Source organism: Leopardus geoffroyi, chromosome A3 (assembly GCF_018350155.1).
Source record: "Leopardus geoffroyi isolate Oge1 chromosome A3, O.geoffroyi_Oge1_pat1.0, whole genome shotgun sequence".
In the NCBI taxonomy this organism is placed as follows: Eukaryota; Metazoa; Chordata; class Mammalia; order Carnivora; family Felidae; genus Leopardus; species Leopardus geoffroyi.
In genome coordinates this window covers 15,232,670-15,255,101 of record NC_059336.1, presented here as the reverse complement: position 1 = coordinate 15,255,101, position 22,432 = coordinate 15,232,670, and the positions used below count along the sequence as shown (strand labels likewise).

The 22,432-nt window shown below is 42.6% G+C and overlaps 1 protein-coding gene across 6 annotated transcripts in view; it reads right to left on the bottom strand.

The window, feature by feature from the left end:
- Positions 1-15,890: 15,890 nt before the first annotated feature.
- The window catches only part of WFDC11 (WAP four-disulfide core domain 11), a 78,652-nt gene continuing 72,110 nt past the window's right edge, over positions 15,891-22,432 (bottom strand). For 4 of the 6 annotated variants that reach the window (XM_045444441.1, XM_045444440.1, XM_045444439.1 and 1 more), the window contains 4 exons: positions 20,742-20,821; positions 17,610-17,755; positions 16,507-16,649; positions 15,891-16,003 (listed from right to left, as the gene is read on the bottom strand). In XM_045444441.1, the coding sequence (XP_045300397.1) occupies positions 15,974-16,003; positions 16,507-16,649; positions 17,610-17,755; positions 20,742-20,821 (399 nt within the window). In that variant the 3' untranslated portion in view covers positions 15,891-15,973. The remainder of the gene's footprint in view (positions 16,004-16,506; positions 16,650-17,609; positions 17,756-20,741; positions 20,822-22,432) is intronic. The other 2 variants (XM_045444442.1, XM_045444438.1) reach the window with 1 other exon arrangement.

The window sequence follows — 22,432 nt, the reverse complement described above, 5'->3', positions numbered from 1 at the left end:
TACCATATGATCCAGCAATCCCACTTCTGGGGATATCATATCCAAAGGAAATGAAAGCACGATCTTGAGATATCTGCACCCTCATATTCATTGTAGCATTATTCACAAAAGCCAACACACGGAAACTGTCTAAGTATCCATGGATGGATGAATGGATAAAGAAAATATGATATACATGAATATGATTCAGCCTTAAAAAAAAAATCCTGCCATTTGCAACAGCATGGATGAATCTGGAGGATATTATGCTAAGTGAAAGAAACCAGGCACAGAAAGGCAAATACTACACGATCTCACTTACATGTGGAATCTCAAAAAGTTGAACTCGTAGAAACAAGAGAGTAGAATAGTGGTTTCCAGGCCTCAGGGGGTGTATGAAAGGGAAGATGCTGGTCACAGGAGACAAGCCTTCAGTTAAAAGATGGGTAAGCTCTGGGGATCCAAAGGATAGCATCGTGACTAATTAATAATACTGTATTTAGGAGAGTAGACCTTAAGTGTTCTCACCACACATAAAAAAAAAAAAGGTGATTATTTGAAGTGATGAATATGCAAACTAGCTTGATTTTGGTGATCATTTCACAATATGTACCTATATCAAAATTTATGATACCTACCTTTAATATACCCAATTTTTATTGGTCAATCTACCTCAAAAACCTGGACAGAATTTTTTTAAGTTTATTTATTTATTTTGAGAGAGAGCAAGTGGGAGAGGAGCAGAGAGAGAGGGAGAGAGAGAATCTTAAGCAGACTCCATACCCGGTGCAGAGTCAACGTGGGGCTCCCTCTCATAACCCTGAGATCATGACCTGAGCTCGTATCAAGAGTCCGATGCTTAACTGATTGAGCCACCCAGGTCCCCCTGACAGAATTTTTTAAAAATAAAAAGAAGGGGGGTGTCTGAGTGGCTCAGTCAGTTAAGCGTCTGACTTCAGCTCAGGTTATGATCTCACGGTTCATGGGTTCAAGCCCCACATCGGGCTCTGTGCTGATAGCTCAGAGCCTGGAGCCTGCTTCGGATTCTGTATCTCCCTCCCCTGCTCACGCTCTGTCTCTCTCTGTCTCTCAAAAATAAATACAAAAAAAACCTTAAAAAAAAAATAAAAATAAAAAGAAGTTTCCACTGGGTATTCAGAACTGTTTAATTGTTTTAAGCCAGCATGTTGAAAATTTATTTCTACTATCTTTATGCTTTTTTTGCTGCTCTTGAGTAATCCTCAATGATTCAAACAATTTCTTTCTTTTTGCTTTTTATTTCAGTTATATATTTTATTTCTAGATATTCTACTTAGTACTTTTTCAATACTCTGGTGATTTTTTTAAAGATTTTATTTTTAAGTAATCTCTAGCCCCCAACATGGGGGTTGAACTCACAACCCCAAGATCAAGAGTCACACTGTCTACCAATTGAGCCAGCCAGGTGTCCCTTAATTCTTGTTCTGCTTCCTAGTCCCTAACAAAATCTATAGTAGTGATGGGCAGCAGGTGGAATAGAATTGGAAGGAGAGAAAACTCAGAGAGGGGAACTCTTTCTCTGTTGGGTCAGCTGTAATTCTAAGAGAGTGGGTGAACCCCTGGTGGGTTGCCCCTGTTTCTCTTTTCTCTCTTTGTTCTCTGCCACTTGGCTCTGGATATGGATATAGTTGCGGAAGGGCCTGGCAATTCAGGGTAAACAAAGCCTAAGCTGTTTGGAACCTTGGAGAAACAGAAGGCACTGGGGAGATCACCAAGGGAAAAACTTGAGAAAGCAAACACATACAGTTGTTTATGTATTCCTGGGTTCACCTCTAAGCTGTGCATACTGACATACTTTGAGAAATGAATTCACAGATACACCACCACCTAGGTCCCAGACTAACCACTTGGTGGTGCATATCCAGGGAGGCAATAAATGAACTACAAACAAAGCTTTGAAAAGCTGAACTGATTTTGGAATACAACCCACTCAAGACAGGTTAAGCTCTTCAGCCTGAACCTAATCATTTCAACTACTTTTCAAAACACAATATCAACCTTCTCCATTCGGTGTAAGTAAGACTCAGTCTTTTAATTTTCAGAATGTCCAAGATATAATCCAAAATTATGTAGCCTATGAAGGAAAATGAAAATATCAACTCCTGTGGCAAAAAAAAAAAAAAAAACAACAACTACCAACAGACTCTAGTTTTGAGGTGAAATAAATGTTGGAATTATCTTTCAAAGATGTTAAAGCAGCTATTATAACAATTCTGAATCAAGTAATCATGGTTTCTATCCATTAAACTGATGGAAAAATAGAATGTCTTGGGAAGGAAACAGAAAACATAAAGAAGAAGGAAAAGGAAACTTAATAAAAACTTAATAATTAAGATTAAACACTCACTGGATGGGCTTAATATCAGAATGCACATGACAGAGAGGAGCAGTGACCTTGAAGACTGACTCATGGAAACTATCCAATTTTAATAACAAAAAAATATACTAAAAAAAGATACACAGAGCCTCAGGGACAATAACCAAAGTCCTGACATCTGTCACAGTCATGAAAGGAGAAGAGAACAGTACAAGGCTGAAAAAACATTTGAGGAAATAATGACTGAAAATTTCCAAGTATGTTGGAAGACACAATCCTATAGACTCAAAAAGCTTGTGATGAACATGTAAGATTGACTCTCTCAGCAACTTGCAAGTATGCACTACACTATTATTATCTATAGTCAACATGCTGTACATAGGTCCCCAGCACCTGTCAGTGAAGACCTGTGGTGGGGGTGGGACCAGGAATGTGCAGCTGCACAGCTAGAGGGCCATCTGTAGATGAGTGCTGTGGTACAGGCCAGTGACTGAAGACAGGGCCTGATCCAGGACCACAAGCAGCTGCAGGGGCCGTGGGGGTGAGCATGCCCTCCTGGACTTCACAGTTTCCCCCAGCCATGTGCATTATGTGGTGGCCTGTGACAGCTGGAAAGGCCAGCCCAAGTATGCACCCTTTGGTGGGAGTCAGCCATGGGGGTCTAGACTGGCATCTTGCAATTGCACAGCTGCAGAGGTCTGGATCAGCTACCAGTGCAGTTACTGGATTCCAGGTGGGCAGGCAGTAAGGAGTTGGGAGAGACTCAGGTGGTTGATGACAGTGGATGCAAATAATCGTGTGGCAAAAGCTAGTGAAATCCGCAGGAGTCTATGGTGGCCATGCTGGCCATTGGTTTCTTCAGTGGAAAATCTGCTGGGTTTGTTTGCAGGGCAGGTCACTATTTACCACAATCACTGCCACTGTGTGGCTGCTACTGCTTTTCATCCCTGTTCCTAGCTGTCTCTAAATGTCTCAGCTTTGCTGGTCTGTGTGGGGTGAAACTGAAGCCCAACGTTTGTGTGATACCCCAGAAGGCTAGGGGTGGGGGCAGTGACTCACTCTGCTTTCTCCTTCTGTGGTGAGGGGAGCTTTAATGGGAGACTTCCCCTTGGTATGGAGCAAGGCCAGCTGGGGGATGGGATGACATAGGCGAATGTAGCTGCCCTTCCGTCTCTTCGTACGCAATTACTCTCAGGTGTATGTTCCCTGTTTTGCTGAAGTTTCTACGTGGACTCCAGAGCTTTCCCAGAACTATTTTTGTTCCTGGATACTTGTGTAATTGTTGATCTTTGTTGGAGGACAGAGGCTGGCGTCTCATATGTTGTCATTTGGTGGACATCCCTCTGTATGCATATGTTTGGAGATGTCATATTTTCATTTTTGGTTTGAAATATTTTCTATTTCTATCATGATTTCATTTTGGCTCTTGACTCCTTTTAATCGCTTTGCTTAATTTTTAATCATATGGAAATTTTTTCTAGCCATTTTACATTACTTATTTTTATTTACTTCTACCATGATCAGTTTGATTTCAATTTCCTGACATTTGTTGAGACTTTTTAAAAAATGTTCCATTTGCTCTTGTATATTCTGAATTCTTTTTGAGAGAAGTTAGTCCCTTATTATTTGTGTTGTTCAAATCAAACAACATAATTTAGGTAATTACTGGGTTTGTTTTATTTTGTTTTGTTTTTTTCTTCCTATTATATAAGTTCCTAGGAAGTATGTTCAAATTGCCTGTTGGTCCATAATTCTTCTGGCAATGCCAGTCTAGTTTACTCGGGACCAATCCTTCCAGGAGAGCAAAAGAAATCCCTTGTGGGCTACCCAGCCCCATGGCTGGATACAAATAATCTCCCACTTCTGCTTTCAATGTGGATTAACTGTGGCCTTTGAAGTGAGACACCCAAGTATAAAAGCTCAGTGTGTTCCTTAAGCACCTGTGGCTTAGAGTGTCCTCTCCACCTGGTGTCCCCAGAGTTTCTTTCAATTGCCTTTTTTTGCTAATTGCTTAGCATGAAACAGTTCATTTGTTTTGTCCTAAGACAATCACCCCCTGCTAGTCCAACACTACAGACCTGTCCTCCTTAACCCATCTCAGCTAATACTCTTTCTGCAAAGCATCCCTCCCATCCCTATTTCCCACTAGAACCCCTGTTTAAGCACATCTCTGGCCCTTAACTTGTATATATTTCAGGAAACTTGAGTACAGGGGCATTGGGACACTGAAGTCTACGTATCTGTTTGTCATCAACCTTCAGAGCAGACTGAGTAGTTTCAGCCACCTGTCTGTGTCTGTTTGTTTTCCTCTGTTAAATTTATCAAACAATACTTGTGCTCTGCAGGTTTTATGGGTATAACAACAGGGACCCAAAAGGAAAAGCTGGCAGTTTGAATATGCGAGGGTCATAGAGTTTACTACCAAATCCATAATCCAACCTTGTCTGCAACTTCACCTATTGGTTTTGGGGGCAGGAGGAGGATAGGGTTTCAACCTTTCATTTCCCTCAAGTTCCCTTCCTTTCCTCCCAAGTCCATATTTAACCCTGTCATGGAGGAAAACTAACTTTCCTTCTGAGTTACCCCAATTCCTCTCTATCCCTCAAGGTAGGATCAAGCATCTCTTCTTCCAGGAAACCTGATATCATGACCCAGACATGTAAAAACTCCTCTGTATTTATTATACCTTAAGGCACTGACTATATGCCCCTCCTTCTTGCATACCCCACCTGGTTTCTGCTTGTTTGGATCATAAGACTTAACCCTTCCATGGGCTATATGCCAATAGAGAGTTGGTCACACCTGCACTCATGAGGAGTAGCCCTTGCCACAAACCTGAACACATTGTAAGCTCTCTATAACCTCTAAAGGTTGCCTATTCTTTCTAGGAGTATTTACATTTGAAAAAAATTTTCCAGATTCCAAGTGACTGAGTAAATAATGGTAATAAATGAGGCATCATCTGAGAGGACAGTTTGGAGAGGCCAAAGGCATTTCTTTCCAATTGTAGACCATGGGTGCTGCCACTTTTAAGGAAGATTGTTAAAAGGGAGGCCACTTGTGGGAACCTGCTAGAATCACAGGCCTGAAATAAGGAAAGAAATGGGGCCCTAGGTGGCTCAGTCAGTTGAGTGTTCAACTTCAGCCCAGGTCATGATCTCACAGCTCATGAGTTCGAACCCCACGTCGGGAGCTGGTGCTGACAGCTTGGAGCCTGGAGCCTGCTTCAGATTCTGTGTTTCCCTCTCTCTCTGCCCCTAACCCACTCGCATTCTGTCTCTGTCTCTCTCAAAAATAAATAAACATTTAAAAAAAAACAAAAAAGGAAAGAAAGGCTGCACCAAGGTATGGGGAACCCAGAGGGATGATGTTTCCGGTAGCCATAAGAACCTCCCACACATAGCAGCCTTCTTCAGGGATGTTGGTCAATGAACCAAGAGAGTCCAAGACTCTTGGCTAAGGAGAATAAGCTTCTGGATGTTGAGAAGGCAGGGAAATCCACTGGGAGGCAGGGGTTTGGGGCTTAGGGAAAATGTGAGGGCAGTGAATGGTCCTGGGATTATAGAAGAGACAGAGGTTCTGGGTTACTGCCACAGTTTATTTGTCAAGGAATTGAGGATACAGTGGTTCAGGGAAGAGGGTTGTCAAGTAGGAAAGACATTGTCCTGGGGCCCCTTCTCTTTTCTCCTCTCATTTTCCAGCTGGGACAAGACAATGGTCCCACTGGACTTCAGCTAGTATTATTCTGATGCCCCTCTGGTGTCTGTCCCACAGCTCTTAGTGGTGGTTATGGGATGTCATGTAAGCACTTCCCTAGGGCTGGGTGTATAGTTCTCAGTGCCAGTCTCTGGAAGAGAGAAGGGGTAGGTAGTCAGTGGCCACATGGTGTAGTGAAATACATTTCTCTAAGTGCAACACCCTCCCAAACCCAGGAGGCAGGAATATTTTCTGTGGCTTAGAAGATGCCCACACAAGGCTTTTCTCTGATGTTTTAAGTCCAGTGAGCAAAGACACATAAATGACAGACCTCCTGAAGTTTGGATAAATCAGGTAGGCGTGCAAGTAGAGAATGGGGGTTTGGGCTGGGATGAAGAAATGGGGGTCTCAATGTTGGTTTGGGCACTGGGACTAGGGAGGCATAGTCTCCTTCTGTCTGTCCCCTCACAATTAGGGGGTCCATAGTCTTTGAAAACTGAATGGCAAAAGAGTGGTGCTTTTAAGATCCTACCAGGTTCTGGGTTTTTCATGCAGGTATTTCCACAGATAGAAATGCAGCATTCATAGCCTGTATCACAATTTGAGTTAAGCTGGCATTTTCTTCAGCATTTGTAGGCATTAGGAATCCAAGTGGCATTTTCTCAGATTTGTCTTTACCATAACTGAGAAGGAACACATGAGCAATGACTCCAAGAAGAAGACATTTTCCCATTACTATCAGCCCCTTTAAGGCCCCAGGACCCATTCCATTGGTTCCTCTTCTCCCTGTCCAGGCATCTGGTGGCCTTTTCCATTCCTCGAGTCAAAATCCAGCTCCTATCCCCTAATGAATCCAGCAACCATGAAGTCACCTCCATGGAACTTAACATCACAGGAACAGAGTCCTGAAACCCAATTCTCAGAACAAAGAGACCCAAGAGATCCTCTTGCCACCTGCTCTCATTTTACAGGGTTGGGAGAATGGATTACAGAGAAAAAAGAACAGTCTTGTACTTTTTGTGTCTGGGTGAGACAGCCCTCCAAACCTAGCTGTTCCCCAGAAACCTTTGCCATCAGTTATGGATATACAATTTTCCACTTTATTGCTGATTTGAATTCTTTACCCCAAGAATTCCAAATTTCTCTTCAATAAGCATGTGTTTTATTTCTGCACCCCACGCCCAATGTTCTAAAATACTCAATTCCCTAAGCAAAGGGCATATTTCAAGAAATACTTAGTACCCTTTTCCCAATGTGGTAGTCACCCTTGGAACTCCTAACTGGAGGACACAAACTCCTGGTGACTCAGTCTAAGCACCTTCCACGTGGGTTTTGAACCCTGTGGAGGTTTCCACTGCTAAGCTCCTTTTTTTTTTAAATGCCATGTAGCCACCACAGTCCCCACAACACACATAAAAACATCATTACATGAAACATCAGGAGACCCTCAAACTTAAGAAGTGCACATTCAACTTTCCTCAGTATCCTGGCTTATAAAAGGAACTAATGCCTTCATATATGTCAGTCAGTCCCTATTTCTTCTGCTTTCAACCCCTTCTTCATTTTGAAGCTCAACCAGAATACCTACTGTATTTTGGAGACTTAGTTGTAGTCTTAGTTTTGTCTTTAAGACTTCCTGCCACTGGCGAGATCACCAGGCCGTAGAGTATCAGCAGCTGGAGAAACAACCCCTTCATGATGTGAACTCGGGATGTCTGAGTGTGAGCCTGGCAGGAGACCCAGGATTTCACCAGGTCCTGCTGGGGGTAGCGAAGGGCTTTGGGGTGTGGAAAACACGTGACTGGTCTCTCACTGCCCCATCTGGTTCTGCCTCCTCTCCTCCATGCACCACTCCTTGGCTGGGCACGGGTGTCTCCTGAGCTACTTGCCTTCTCCTTATGCTTTCTACTCCTCTCATTGCAGAAATGAATTCTTCATAGGTTTATCATTTCTTATTTTAGAAATTTGAAAAACACAGAAAAGTACAACAAAAATAATAAGATACGATAAGCTATCCATTAGCTAGTCAGATAATAGGGTCATTTGCCTTTCATGAAAGGTAACTTTAGACTTGATGTGTCAATTAAAAAAAATAGGTATTTATTGTAAAAGTATTTTGCTGTATTTTAAGAGCCATTAAAGAATATCAAATGTAAGGAAAGTAAAATTTAAAAATCACTAGTGACTTTTAAAAACAATTTTTTTTAATGCTTATTTTTGAAAGACAGTGAGAGATGGGGAGGGGCAGAGAGAGAGAGGAAGACACAGAATCTGAAGCAGGCTCCAGGCTCGGAGCTGTCAGCACAGAGCCCAAGGCAGGGCCCAAACCCACAAGCTGTGAGATCATGACCTAAGCCGAAGTCGAACACCCAACCGACTGAGCCACCCAGGCGCCCCAAAGATCACCAGAGACTTTTAAAAATTGATCACAAACTTTGAAGTGGAACAATTTTTTCTAAGCCTGAATTTCCCCTACTTTTTCTGTGTTTCTCAAGAATTAGCTCCTAAATGATAACAGCACATTTCATTTTTAAAGCATACTTAATTTACAACTTTTGGAGATACACTAACTTTGTATCACTCAATTCCATTAAGGTATTTTTAGGGAGTAACATCAGCAAGATGGCTTAATAAGACACCCCTGCTTGAATCATCCCCCTACAACAATTTGGCATCCACCCACAGACAGAAGTACCTCTGTGGAAGCTGTGGGATCAAGCTCTGTACGTGAAGGGAGGTGAAGGAGTCTCACCCATAGGTTGGGTCATAGGCATAGAGACCTCGGTCTTGGCATGAGACCCTGAAGTGGCCTGTGAACTGGCACTCTCCCCTCTTGGCCACAGTCCAGGAGCCAGGGGAGAACCCTTATTTAGACAATCACCCACACATGAGAAGCTTTGTGGAAGCCTGGACGTGTAACAGAGATGTTCCATCACACTGTTGGGAAAAAAAAACAATCCAAGTGTGGACACATTGGAGAGGTTAAAACTCACAGTTTGACTTTACCTGTATCACATCCATCCAGATTTTTAAAAAAAATCCTCTAAGGAATTGTGCCTGCAAGAATATTGACATGTCCTCCGTGAACCCAGGCAAGAGGAAGTATATATAGTCCCTGCGGCACACTTCTGCTTGTTCCACGCTCACATTATTTACACATATTGCGCATTATCGATTCATCTTCCGCACATTACTAAGTGAAGACATCTTCTACACAAATTAAACCTTATGAATGAGGTTGGCATGAGCCAAGGGGGACTGGAAAAGCCCACCATATTAGGAAAAAAGTTGCTAAGTGTTCAGCACTTGAGGATGGTGAACACATAAAGGACCACATGATTCCTCTGTGCACAGGAAAATGAATTATGAAAGTTTTGTAGGCTCTAGAAAGCTGGGGTGAGTCACCAGAGCATGGCATGATATTTTTTAATGCTAGTAAAATACATACGTAGATTGCTAAGCACAATCACTATGCGGGGGGAGTCAAGCACCGGGTTGATACAGCAAATTGTGATGGATAGCCTCAAATATCTCAAGAAGAAGGCAGTGGACAAAGGAGGTAGTTCTGTGAAGAAGGTGAATTTCAAAGAGTCGAGAAGAGTTTCAAGAGATTTGAGAAGAATGAAAGACTGCTTAATTTACGTACAGAAGATAAAGACAATGTATAAAGGCAAGTTTTGACTGTTCTGGTTTTCCAACAACCTTTTTTTCAACCACATCCACATCCCCACCTTCAGACACTTGATGGCTTCAGTTCTCAGACATTTTGTGATTCTTTGGCTAAATCAGCTGGGTTTGCATTCCTCACCCAGCCCCTGCCCTAAACTCCTATGAATCTGGACATATCCCCCAGGGAATCTGGGTTTGGTTTTTGGTTTTGGTTTTGGTTTTGGTTTTGGTTTCAGGCGTAGATTTTAGTGATTCATCACTTATATAAAACACCCAGTGCTCATCACAACCAGTGCTCTCCTGATGAATGGATAAAGCAGATGTGGGGGACAGATGATAGATAGATAGATAATTACTCAGCCACCAAAAAGAATAAAATCTTGCAACAATGTAGATGAAACTAGAAAGTATTATGCTAACCAAAATATGTCAATCAGAGAAGGACAAATACCATATGATTTCTCTTATATGTGAAATTGAAGAAACAAAACAGATGAACATATGGGGAGGGACGGTTTATGTTTTCTAATGAAGTAAGATACTCACTAGTTAGCCATTGCTTTCCAGCTTTTAATTCCTTGAAAATGCTCATTTACCATTTCCTCACCTCTTAAGGTGGGTTTTTTTTTTTCTTCTTCATCATTTTAGTGAGGTTTTAAGTGCAAGCAGAGGTAAACAGGATAAAGGCCCATCTAAAGATGCTCATGTCTTAGTCCCTGGAAACTGGGACTACCTGACCTGGCATGGTGAAGAGCAGGGACCTTGAGATGGGAGGCAGATGGGACGGGTATAACCATGAGTCCTTGAAAGCAGGCATGTTTCCTGACTGCAGTGAGTCAGAGGCCTGCAGAAGAAGGTGAGACCTGAAGCATGAGGACCCAGTTGGCCTTTGTTGGCTCTGCAGATAGAGGAACACAGCCCATGCCAAGGAATGTGAGTGGCCTCTAGAAGCTGAAAACAGCCCTCAGCTGACTGCAGACAAGGGAATGGAGACCTCAGTCTCATAACATCAAGGACCTGAATTCTGCCCACGATCTAAATGAACACAGGGGTTGCCTGTGCCTCGGTGGCTCAGTCGGTTGAGCGTCCGACTTCAGCTCAGGTCATGATCTCACGGTTAACGAGTTCGAGCCCCTTGTGGGGCTCTGTGCTGACGGCTCCGAGCCTGGAGCCTGCCTCGGATTCTGTGTCTCCCTCTCTCTCTGCCCCTCCCCCGCTCATGCTCTGTCTCTCTCTGTCTCAAAAATAAATAAACATTTTAAAAAATTAAATAAGTAAATGAACACAGACATGGGTCCTTCCATCTAGAGAGGAAATGCAAAAGGAGCGCAGCCCTGCTGACACGTTGAGTGCAATCAGAAGAGACCTGTGTGGCACTTGCGACCTACAGAGCTGTAAGGTAATAATTTGCGTGGTTTAAGCTCCTAAATTTGTGGTGACTTGTTACAGCAGCCATAGGAAACAAATATTCATATTCAAATACCCTGTTTACCTGGTGGACCTGTTTTTGTGTTGGGATTTCCAATCTATCTGGATGTTTCTGTTTCTATCCTAACCCAGTCTTCTGGTGTCCACCTTTCTCTCCAAGTGCTTATACCTTCCCAGTGGACAAGATCTATTCTTACATTATTTAGCTTTTTCCCGAATTCTGAGGTTATGGAATGACTCCACACTCGTGATAGCCAAAGCTGAGCCTTTGTTATTTCAAACACAAGACAAACATAGAGAAACAACTTTTCTCTCTCAATGACCAGTAGTGGCTTTCAAAACTATTTGTGACCTCAGATCCATGAACATGACTATCCTCACTGGTTTATTTTGTGATCCCTTTTCCCTGGGGAAATAAACCTCAGCTTCATGTCCTAGTTTCATGGTCAAAGGCCTTGATGGAAAAATAAGGAATTGCAAAGTAGAAAAAACAGTATCTAGATTGATATTTTTTTTAAATGGTGCGCCATGGGGGTGCTTGGGTGGCTCGTCAGTTAAGCCTCCAACTTCAGCTCAGGTCATGATCTCATGATTTGTGGATTTGAGCCCCGTGTCAGGCTCTGTGCTGACAGCTCAGAGCCTAGAGCCTGCTTCGGATTCTGTGTCTCCCCCCTTCTCTACCCCACCCCTGCTTGCACTCTGTTTCTCTCTCTCTTTCTCAAAGATAAATAAACGTTAAAAAAATTTTAAATGCTGCACCACAACACCATATTTATTATTAAGTCCACAGAGTCTTTCCTCATCCAGTTTTGAGTAACACTATATCCCATTTCCATCTAGTTTGGCTATGGTTTGAATTTTCTCACTTTGATTTAACTTTTGAATTGACTGTCTGAATTTTATTCTTGGGTGAGGGTGATATTTCATATCTTGTTTAGTCCTGGTAGGTCATGAGGTGAGCTTGGAAATGGAAACTTCATGCCAAGGACAATGGAGCAAAGAGGCAAAGCAGCCTGGATCTTCCATCGTTTTGTGGTGTCTCCACACTTGTTTGGGACACCTAAATCCTGAATATTCCATGTGAACAAATATTGACCTATCTTATTTAAGCCCCTATTTTCTCTGTTGTTGTAGTCATCATGTGCTCAAAACTAATCTGAACTGAAATACCAGCCGAAGTGTATGGTAATGTAGAACGGAGGCTTAAAAGTCTCTATTTCACTTCTTTCTCACATGCTCTCTCAGGAAGCTCCTGTGGAGTGTATGTTACCAAAACGAGGTTCTCAAGAAAAAGGGAGAGGAGGGATCTAGGAAATGGGCTCCTAATCCGGGAGGAATTGAAGTGCCTCCATGATAGTGAAGTGAAGTCCCCGGTGCTGCTGTGTATGGCCCTGGAGACCAGACAAGCTGGTGCAGAGGCTGAGGAATTCTGGAGCCCCCTCAGAGGAAAAGCAACTACTTACAGGATGATCAGGATGTACTATCTACAGCTGGGCATGCATTCTTTGGCTCTACTCCCCTACTACATGGGCACTCAAGTAGAAAGAGAAGGAGGAGACAAAAAGCATACAGTTCTGATAGTCGGACTGTCAAGGAACTGTCTCCCTTAAAGTTATTTCCTTTTTTGGAATACTCTAGATGAACTGAACAAAATTCCTTCAGATGTTCAAAGGGAGGGAAATAGAAGGTGCCTGGAAATAAGAAAGTCAAAACTCCAAATTGAAGCAACACTTCACCTGGAGCAACACATCTTCTCTCCCTTCCATCTCTCAATGACCCGGGATTACATTAAACAACCTCTTACAAAATGGTAACTTCTATTCAGTTTTCAGAGTTTCACCTGTGTCTGCTATTTCTTAAAAATAACCAGCGTAAAATAATCAATATGCCATAGAGGCAGATCTTGGGTTGGCAAAGTTTGCTCCCCCTCATAAGAAACATTTACACGTATGAGGAAAGTCTCCATTTGTAAACGTGTCTTCCTCTCTGTTAAGTGGAAAAGAAGGGTGACTTTCAACCCCTAGAAACTCTTTATCAATGGAGCCTGTAGCAGAAATCTGCATAACAACCATACCTTTGTTCATAGTGCCTTTCCTGGTGACTTCCCATAACTGGTCTTCCCCTTCCTTTCCACATCTTTTGTCTTCAGCTGAAGCAGGTTTTGAGGAGATCATTTGGGCCACTTGGGGAAGTTACTCAGTTTTCCTGGTCTCTCCCATGTATATTGGAAGTATACATGTTAGGAAAATTCAGTTTGTTTTTCTCCTGCTAATCTTTTACTGCAGGGGGGTTTCAAACAAGAACCCAGAAGGGTAGAGGAAAAATTGCTTTCCTCCCTGTAATATCCTGGATATCCAAGAGGAAAATGCTTTCCTTCCCTGATCCTTCCTTTGAGGGTCCCTAACCTTTTGTTCTTCTCTACCTCTTTTGTCATGAAGGAATAACCACCCTCACTCAATCCAGTTCCAGTTCCAAGTCCTTCTTGTCCCTAAGGGTCAAATCAAAGCCCAGCCCTGAGCCCCTGAGTCTTTGTGCTTTGGATAACTCTGAGCTCTAAGGCACTATAATTAAAGTAGAAAATCATTGTTTGCAAGGGAGGGGTTTAGTCACGTGAGAGGAGGACTTGTCTGCAGAAGCCCAAGTCCCAGAGAACAGGCCATGGTCAGGTACAGGCATAGGGGATGGGGGAAAAGGCCCCTTGCTTGGCCAGTGGAAGCAGGAAGGGCCCAGGATAACCACCCAGCTCTCCAGAGAAGCCTGTGGCAGACTGAGAGCTCTCCTTTCTGGCCAGAGTCATGCCAACCCAGGCTCTGCTGCCCATCCTTCTCCTCTCTGTGCTGCTGCTACAGGCCCAGGGAGGGCACCGTAAACTGAACAGGATGCAGGGTAGGTGATGGACTAAGGGGGTGGGGAGGGAAGGGAGCCAGGAGGGGCTGTGTCCCTTCGGAGGGAGACCTGGGAATTGGAGCCTTTCAGCACATTCTGCTCCTGATGAGGTTTTGGGGTGATGGTGGGGTTCGTGGGGTCTGGAGCCGACAGCCAAGAAAGAATTCTTGAAGATGTCTTTGGTGCAAAAAGGTGATTTTATTAAAGCATGGGAACAGGACCAGTGGGCAGGAAGAGCTTCACTGGGGTTGTGTAGAACCATGGACTTGGGGGAGGTAAAGTCAAAAGGGAAGTTTCCAAAGAGACTTTCATAAACTAAAGACTCACAGATTACTGGAGGCCTAGCTATTGTCAAGCTAAGGTTGTTTTTCCTTCTAGCAAAGCATTAAGGTGGTAGGGCCTTCTAGGACAAACGTTCCTGGAGAAATGTACTACTCTATATTTGCCTCAAGTACTTGTCGATGGGCTGCAGGTTATAAAGAAGTTTAATTTTACCTGCCATTTCCTTCTTGCCTTTAATCCTTCCCCACATCACTATGGAGGGGAGGGTGATATTAGGGACTCCAGGAAACTGAGTCTATAGGTTTCTAGAGACTAGGCTATTGATAAATTTGCTAAATTTTTAAAATTTATTTAAATTTTGGGGCGCCTGGGTGGCGCAGTCGGTTAAGCGTCCGACTTCAGCCAGGTCACGATCTCGCGGTCCGTGAGTTCGAGCCCCGCGTCGGGCTCTGGGCTGATGGCTCAGAGCCTGGAGCCTGTTTCCGATTCTGTGTCTCCCTCTCTCTCTGCCCCTCCCCTGTTCATGCTCTGTCTCTCTCTGTCCCAAAAATAAATAAACGTTGAAAAAAAAAAAATTTTTTTTTTTAAAAAATTTATTTAAATTTTAATTTACTAAGATATTTGTAAACTGATGGAGACCCATGTCCTGTATGACTGTGATCTCTATCAGTTAGTCATTTGTTTTCTGTCCTTTCCTTTGTACTTGTGCAGTTAGGAGTGTCTGAGGAATATCTCATATCCCACCTGGGGGTGGGGGGTAATGCTAGCTTGTGCTTGGCCCTCAGCCTGCCTTATGGTCCCTCATCGCTCTGACCACAGCACTATGAAGATACTGGGTCTTCCCAAACGATAGCCCTCTGTCCCCTTTATACAGCACCAGGAACGCTGATGGGAGTGGAGGGGGAAACTGCCTTTTGACTCTCCATCCCAAGCACCCAGACACTAAACAGTACACTCAGTAGTGAAAGATACATCAGGGCTGAGAATCACTTGGGGAAACCAAACAACTATTCTTGGATTTCTGTACTTCTGTGACCTGTAAACATCCAATAATATTGATGGGAATGGGTACAGAAAGAAAGGGCCCTGGGAAAGTAAGTTTTGGGGTGTACACAGTCAAGTCGAAGTTCTCATCAGAGGGACCGGGATGGTGGCAGCGGAAGGGAAATAGCGCAAGTGGTATTTTCTGGGAAGGGGCAGGGGTCCTGGACACAGTGACAGGCACAGGAGAGAGGGGGGAAAGTGACAGGTCATCTTCTTCTCTGGACCCTGCAAATCCTGGGGAGTGAGAGGGTCTGCGGGATGTCTCAGACTTTGCTGAGTTCTCAGAGTGTAGATTCTATGGGGGGTAGCTTCACCCAAGCCATGACTTACAAGGGATACAGGTTCCTGGCTGCAGACAATGGAGAGGGCCCAGGAAGGCCAGGCATTGAGATCTGTTGGGGTGGTGGGCTAAATGAGTCAGGGGCATTAAGGAATCTACTCCTGAAATCATTGCTTCACTATATGCTAACTAATTTGGATGTAAATTTTAAAAAATAAAAAATAAAGTTAAAAAAAAAAGTAGTGAAATGGAGTTGAAAAAGCTAAAAGCCACTGTTGATAAATGAGTTTATTTGTCAAGGATTTGCTCCTGCCCAGCCCTCAGTGAGAACAGACTGGTGTCCAGCTGGGAGATTAGGGTTTTAGATGTCTTTCAAAGATTTCCTGTAAGACAGAAAGGTTATATACTCAGAGGTTAGGGAACTCTGAGGAACAAGCATTCATTCCCAAGCTTAATATTACCCATCTATGGCAGACCCTGGGACAGGAGTACTTTTTGTAACAAGAAAAAGTCCACTTCTGAGATGGGGAGGTGGGTTTGGTTCATTGAACAGAGAAACATAGAGATTTGGGGCCTGGCTGAGCCAAAAGCGCTCATAGAAAGGTCTGACTATAGAGGCAATGGTTAGAAATTTGGACAAAATTCAGGAAAAGAGCAAACAATTGAGCAATATAATGAGAACAACATAGGCATTGATTATATAATGAACAATATGCCCCAACCTGGTATCTTGGTTTATTTGCCAGTGAACTGCTGTCCAGGTTTAGGGTACATTGTCTTCCACTATTTTTGTGCCTAGGATTTAGGGTGCTTCGGTCTTCTGTTTATGAATAACAGCATCTGAGAATCAGTGAAGATCCATGCCCAAACACACCTCCCAACTCACTTTATTTTTCCAGCAGATGTTTCCACAATAGGTCCAGCAGCATATGTGATTTTTGTTTATACATTTAAAGGTTCCAGAACACTTCTTGGTGCATTCAAGGACATTTGGCTGTCCCCAGCACTCCTCAAGTAACATTTCAGCCCCTGTAATTGACATGAGATGGGAAGAGGCTCACAGGGGCTCCATAGCCAAGGCGGGAAGAGAAGTCCTTCATGAGCTTAACAGCCCCTCCTAGAATCAAAGCCCCACCAAGCCCCACCTGACTATCCATCTGCCTTATGAGAAAATCCCCCTGCTGAGCTTCCTCATTGTGTCTTCACAGATCTCTGCCTTCTCTGCTCCCACAGACCTCTGGGCCCTCATCAAGCATCCTGGAGACAGGACTCCTCATACTCCCCATGTTCGTGTGTCATCCTATAAAATCTACATTTCTGTAAGAGGAGGGGCCCAAGGTAGCCTCTACCCTTATCGCCATACTTAATTCGTAGTGTGGGAAGCCAGACCAGGGAGAGTAAGGAACATATTCTTTCTCTTTTTCTTCTCTTCCTTGCTGACTCCACCTTTAAGAACAGCTTCTCACCAAATTCTCTCTCTCACTCAATTTTCTTGGTACCCTCGACTGATTCCATTTTCTCATCACATGGCCCCCAACTCTGCCCCACTAGGGCCCCATCTCATGTCTCTTCTCTATCTTTTCATATTCAGAAAGATCCTACCACTGAAACTAAGTGTATATATTAAGAAATCCCCATATGGGACTCATTAAAGTACACACAAGCTAAGACACAGAGCTTCTGGAAGTACAAAAAGTTATGGTAGCCTGACATGGGAAAATATTATATCCTTATAACATGTGAAATGTACATAAAAGGTGACAGGTACCCATTGCCACTTTCAAGGTTGGAGAGGAAGCATCAAAGGACCTCAACTTGGACACTTCTTGGACTCTGTGCATAAGAAAGTCTCTGAATCTCCACTAGGTGTTCCAGGGAAGGTCCTGAGTCCTGAGTCAGATGTGCCAGACACAATACCCCTTCACTTATCCAGGAACAAGCACAGTACCCCCCACCCCTTTGACTCCCCAGCCCAGCCTAGTCACCTACAGCTGTGTTTTTCTTTTATCACTCCCAGCACAGACAGTAGCACCATACAGAGGAATGTCATGAGTTGAGGCGTCCAGAGCTTCATGATGCTGACCGTATGTGTCTGAATATATGCTGTCAGGATGTTTTCCCCTTTCCAGTTGCTGCTGGAGACCAAGAAGTATAAACAGAGTTGTGAAGCAAGAAGACGTGCTCATAGAATTTCTTTACTCTTTGTCTACTCATTCCTCCTTGCCTCTACCCACTCGGCAAAAGGCACACACCTAAGCTGAACATTGGCTTTGCTAAAAGGTTTCTCTCCATCTCACACTTCATGCCTTCCTTTTGCAGAAAAAAAAAACTTATTTTGAAAATGTGTTTTTAAAAATGTGCTGCCTTCCCTTGATTAGAAGATAATTTAGATCCAGCTTACAAAATTCTTAAAACATAAAAAAATACAAAGAAGGCAATGAAATATTTCTAGTAACCCCACTATATTGGTGTATGTTATTCTATCTTTTATATGTGCACATAAAGCTGAAATCAGGCTATCTGGCTTGACTTTTTATATATATATGATATATATATATATATCATATATATATATATCATATATATATATATCATATATATATGATATATGTATATATTATTTATTTATATATCTTGACTTTTTATTTAAAAATGTGTAACTTGGTATTAAAATTAAAGTTTTGGCCAAGACCTTCAGAGAGACCCTAAAGTGAGCGTGTGAGACCAATCAACTTGTACTTTCAAGAAGATGTGCTCAAAAATCACCTGCAAAAAAATATGTCAAATTCCTAGTCATTTTCTACCTTTAAAAAAGTCAGAGTTTTAAGAGTCACCAACCACTTTTTGGCCATTTTTCTCTCTCATTTTTAAAGAATGCTGTGCTCTTTTATTTTCTTTTTTAAAGTTTATTTACCTTGAGAGAAAGAGAGAGAGAGATGAGGGGGTAGAGAGAGAAAGGGAAAGAGAGAGAATCTTAAGCAGGCTTCGCACTGTCAGCACAGAGCCCAATGCAGGGCTCAAAATCAAGAACCGTGAGATCATGACCTGATCTGAAATCAAGAGTCAGACACTTAACTGAGGGAGTCACCCAGGTGCCCCAACTGCTGTGCTCTTTTAATTCCAAGTCACCAGAAAGGCTTTAAGAATACCTCCCATAGAGCTTTTTATGCACCCCCAAGGTTTTGTGGAGACATAGTAGCAGGTATCTGAGTCACACCAGAGAAACAAAGGGTAGGACACTGGCTGAAATGACCTATGGCCACAAGCAAGAGACTACAGCTTGTGCTATGGCATTTGATAAGGCAACATACGGAAGAAAGCCAGTGTAGGTTTGCACTAGCTTCATGTCAGGCGGGCTGCCTGGGAAGGCCAGGGGACCTCAGCATAAAGAAGTAGAAAGTGAGTAGCCAGATGCCTAGGGCCTGGGAAAGGTATCAGAAAGGAGGTAGATTCTGCCATATCAAGAGAACCACAGGTGAGAAACTTGCATCAGTTGGGGTGGGGGGAAAACTCAAAGAATCCTTGAAACCACCCACAATAGAGCAAACTTTAAGCAATACTAAGCCCAGAAAGCACAAAGCACAAAGGTACAATCCTCCCTGCCAGAAAGAACCATCCTGACCCCCTCTCCTCCTCTCCCTGCTCCCACCTCCAAAATGGCACTTAGCCAGCTGCAGGAGAAGAGGAAATTGTCCACTCTCTTCCTCAGTTGCAGGTTTCTTGGTGTGGGGGAAGCCACAATTTCAATTCAATTTTAGTATTTTGACTATTGCATGGGCTCAGACTCTTTTTATATATTCTAAAGTCTAGAAAAGTCAAGTTCTACACCCAAGGTCTCACAGGGAGGTAAGGAAAAAAAGTAGCTTTTATAAATAAATTTAAATGAGACAAAGGACAAGCTTTTCACCATACTATCAATAACACTCTCTGTGAATATTTTCCCAATATTCTAGTTACATATAGCATTCATACTTCCCCATTGATCATAAGGTATCAGAAAATTTGTAATATCTGAAAATTTCTCTTCATTAGGAAAAAGTGTCGGTAGGAATATTGCAACTGAAATTCAGTTAAATCCAGTATTAGCTTCAGAGCACAAATGTCTAGCTCCAGAAGTCCTGAGTAAAGGGTACTGCCTATTACGAACCCTACATAGTTGTTGCCAGTTTTCTTCTCCATTAAAATTGGTTTATTCTGCAAATAGGATGCTCATCTTGTCTCACCATAAAAGGGAAATTCCCTCCCACTTGTTACCACACTGAAGACTGTCAATATCATATAAGACAGAGAACAAAACATGCGCATTGGAATCAGAGAGACCTGGGCTTGAAACCTGACCCCAACGCATTGAGCTTAATTGAAATTTTGAAATTGGCCTACCACCTAACTTCTCAGAGCCTCAGTTTCCCTACCTGTAACATGGAGGTGATATCATAATCCACATTGCAAATGTTGAGTATAGAAAGTACCATGCATAGGGTCTGGCACATGGAATGCACAAAATAAATGGCCGCTATTTTGATTATTAAGCTCAGACTCTCTTTTCTTCTCCAGAAGAGTAAACATTGATCTCGTTGACTTTATTGTGGTCTTTTTTTTTTTTTTAACTATTTGACCTATTTGGAATTAGTTCTGGTGAGTGATCATAGTACAATTATCAATTTCATTAAATTAAATATACTTTTATACACTTATCTAAGCTACTATCAGTATTCCATTTTACAAATTCACCCAGTAATGTCCTTTGTCTTATACAACATTGAAATTTTTGAATAGCAGAGCCAAACTTTTCTTTTAGTTGAACATTCCTCATTTTGGGCTTTGTCTGAAATTTCTTATGATTAGACTCAGGTTATACATGCTCAGTGGGAATATTACATAATCAATACATAGTATCCTTGTCAGGGTATCATGCATGAAGGGACACAGTGTCTATCCACGTCATCTTTCTCTCTCTTAGTTTCTCCATTTGAACAAAAAGGACAATAATTTCTTCCATATAGGCATAGGGTTGGCGTGATCTGGAGGCATAATTTAGACAGGGAACTCATCCAACCAAACCACAAACAAAAGTGTTTGCAAGTTCCCAATTCTAGCCCCAAGACTCTGACCTCTACCTACCTCTGAAGATGTTCGAGTTGGAAGCTGGTAGCTATTTGACTGGTGGCTCTTCCTCCTGGTCTCTGGAAATGCCAGAGCCCCTGCACAGGGCAGACGATGAGCAGAATAGATTTCAAACACTCAGAATGTAATTATCGTTCTGGCTGTGACAGATCTGGGAGTTCTGCCCCAAGCCATAAGTTGGGTACATTTAGAACATTATGACTGAATTCCTATTCAAGTGGTACTTTCTTTTTCCCTTTCTTTTTGCTGCAGGTAGCATAGACAGAAGCAGATCACTGTGGAATTGCAGGAGCCTCCTGCACTCCACCAACACACACATTTCTGGAAGGCTGGGTGATTGTGGAGGTGGGAGAGGATCTATGTATCTAATTTTCTGTAGCATCTATGTGAAGATTTTTGTAAAGCCCCATCCATCTTTGATATTAATTTCTCCATTGCTAGGATCAGCCTACACTACTTTATCACCAATGTCTTGTGACTTTTGTGCTGATGAGAAGAGAGAGGTCTGCCAAGAGAGCTTGCAAAAGTCCACATAACATAGAAATTTAAAACACAGACTTGAGCCCCTCTTTGGGTGAGCTCCGCTTCCCTCTCTCTCTCTCTCTCTCTCGCTCACTTGCGCCCACTCTCATAAATACATACATTTGTACACACACACACACACACACACACACACACACACACAGACTTTATCTGGATCCAAATCCTAGCTTCCACTTACTTGGGCAAGTCACTAATCTTCTCTGCACCCTAATTTCCTCATTTGCTAATGGGGATAATAATAGCACTTTCCAACCAATAAGGTTGTTGTGAAGGCTCCAGGAGTGATTATGTGTTAAGCACTTAGAGCCAAAGTCTGGCATAGAGTCTATGCTTGTTTGTTAAATAAACAAATGAAACACTCAGCCAATGAAGTGTTGAGAATCATTCAGTTTAAGAGCGAATTTACTATGTGTCAGATATGTAATATGTATTAATTAATACATACTTCCAATGACACTATGAGTTTAGTACTACTATTATTCTTATTTTACAGATACAGAAACTGAGGCACAGAAGAGTTAAGCAACTTGCCCAAGGCCACACAGTGAGTAAGTGCCAGGTACAGGATTTAAAAGGAAGTGAGTCTAGAGCCATGTATGCCAGATGGTCAAGTCCCCAGTTTCTCTTGAGAGAGAGAGAGAGAGAGAGACAGCACGAGTGAGGGAGGGGCAGAGAGAGAGGGAGACACAGAATCCAAAGCAGGCTCCAGGCTCTGAGCCGTCAGCATGGAGCCCAACACAGGGCTCAAATTCACGAACCTCAAGATCATGACCTGAGCCGAAGTCAGATGCTCAACCGACTGAGCCACGCAGGTCCCTTACCTATAACTAATTTGAAAAACTGAATCAAAAATCTCAGCAAAAACCTCCACCAAAGAGAAGTTCTGGACCTCAACAAAATAATATCAAACTGAATTAAGCAGTGTACTAAAAGGATTATACATCACTCACGATCGAGTTAAATTTATTCCTGAAATGCAAGAATACTTTAATATATGAAAAATGATTGACATAATATACCACATTAAAAGAATGGAAGGGGAAAAAAAACACATGATCAACTCAATTGATGCAGAAAAATCACTCAACAAATCTCAACAGCCTTTCATAATAAAAACAAACTAGGAGTAGAACACCACCTCAACA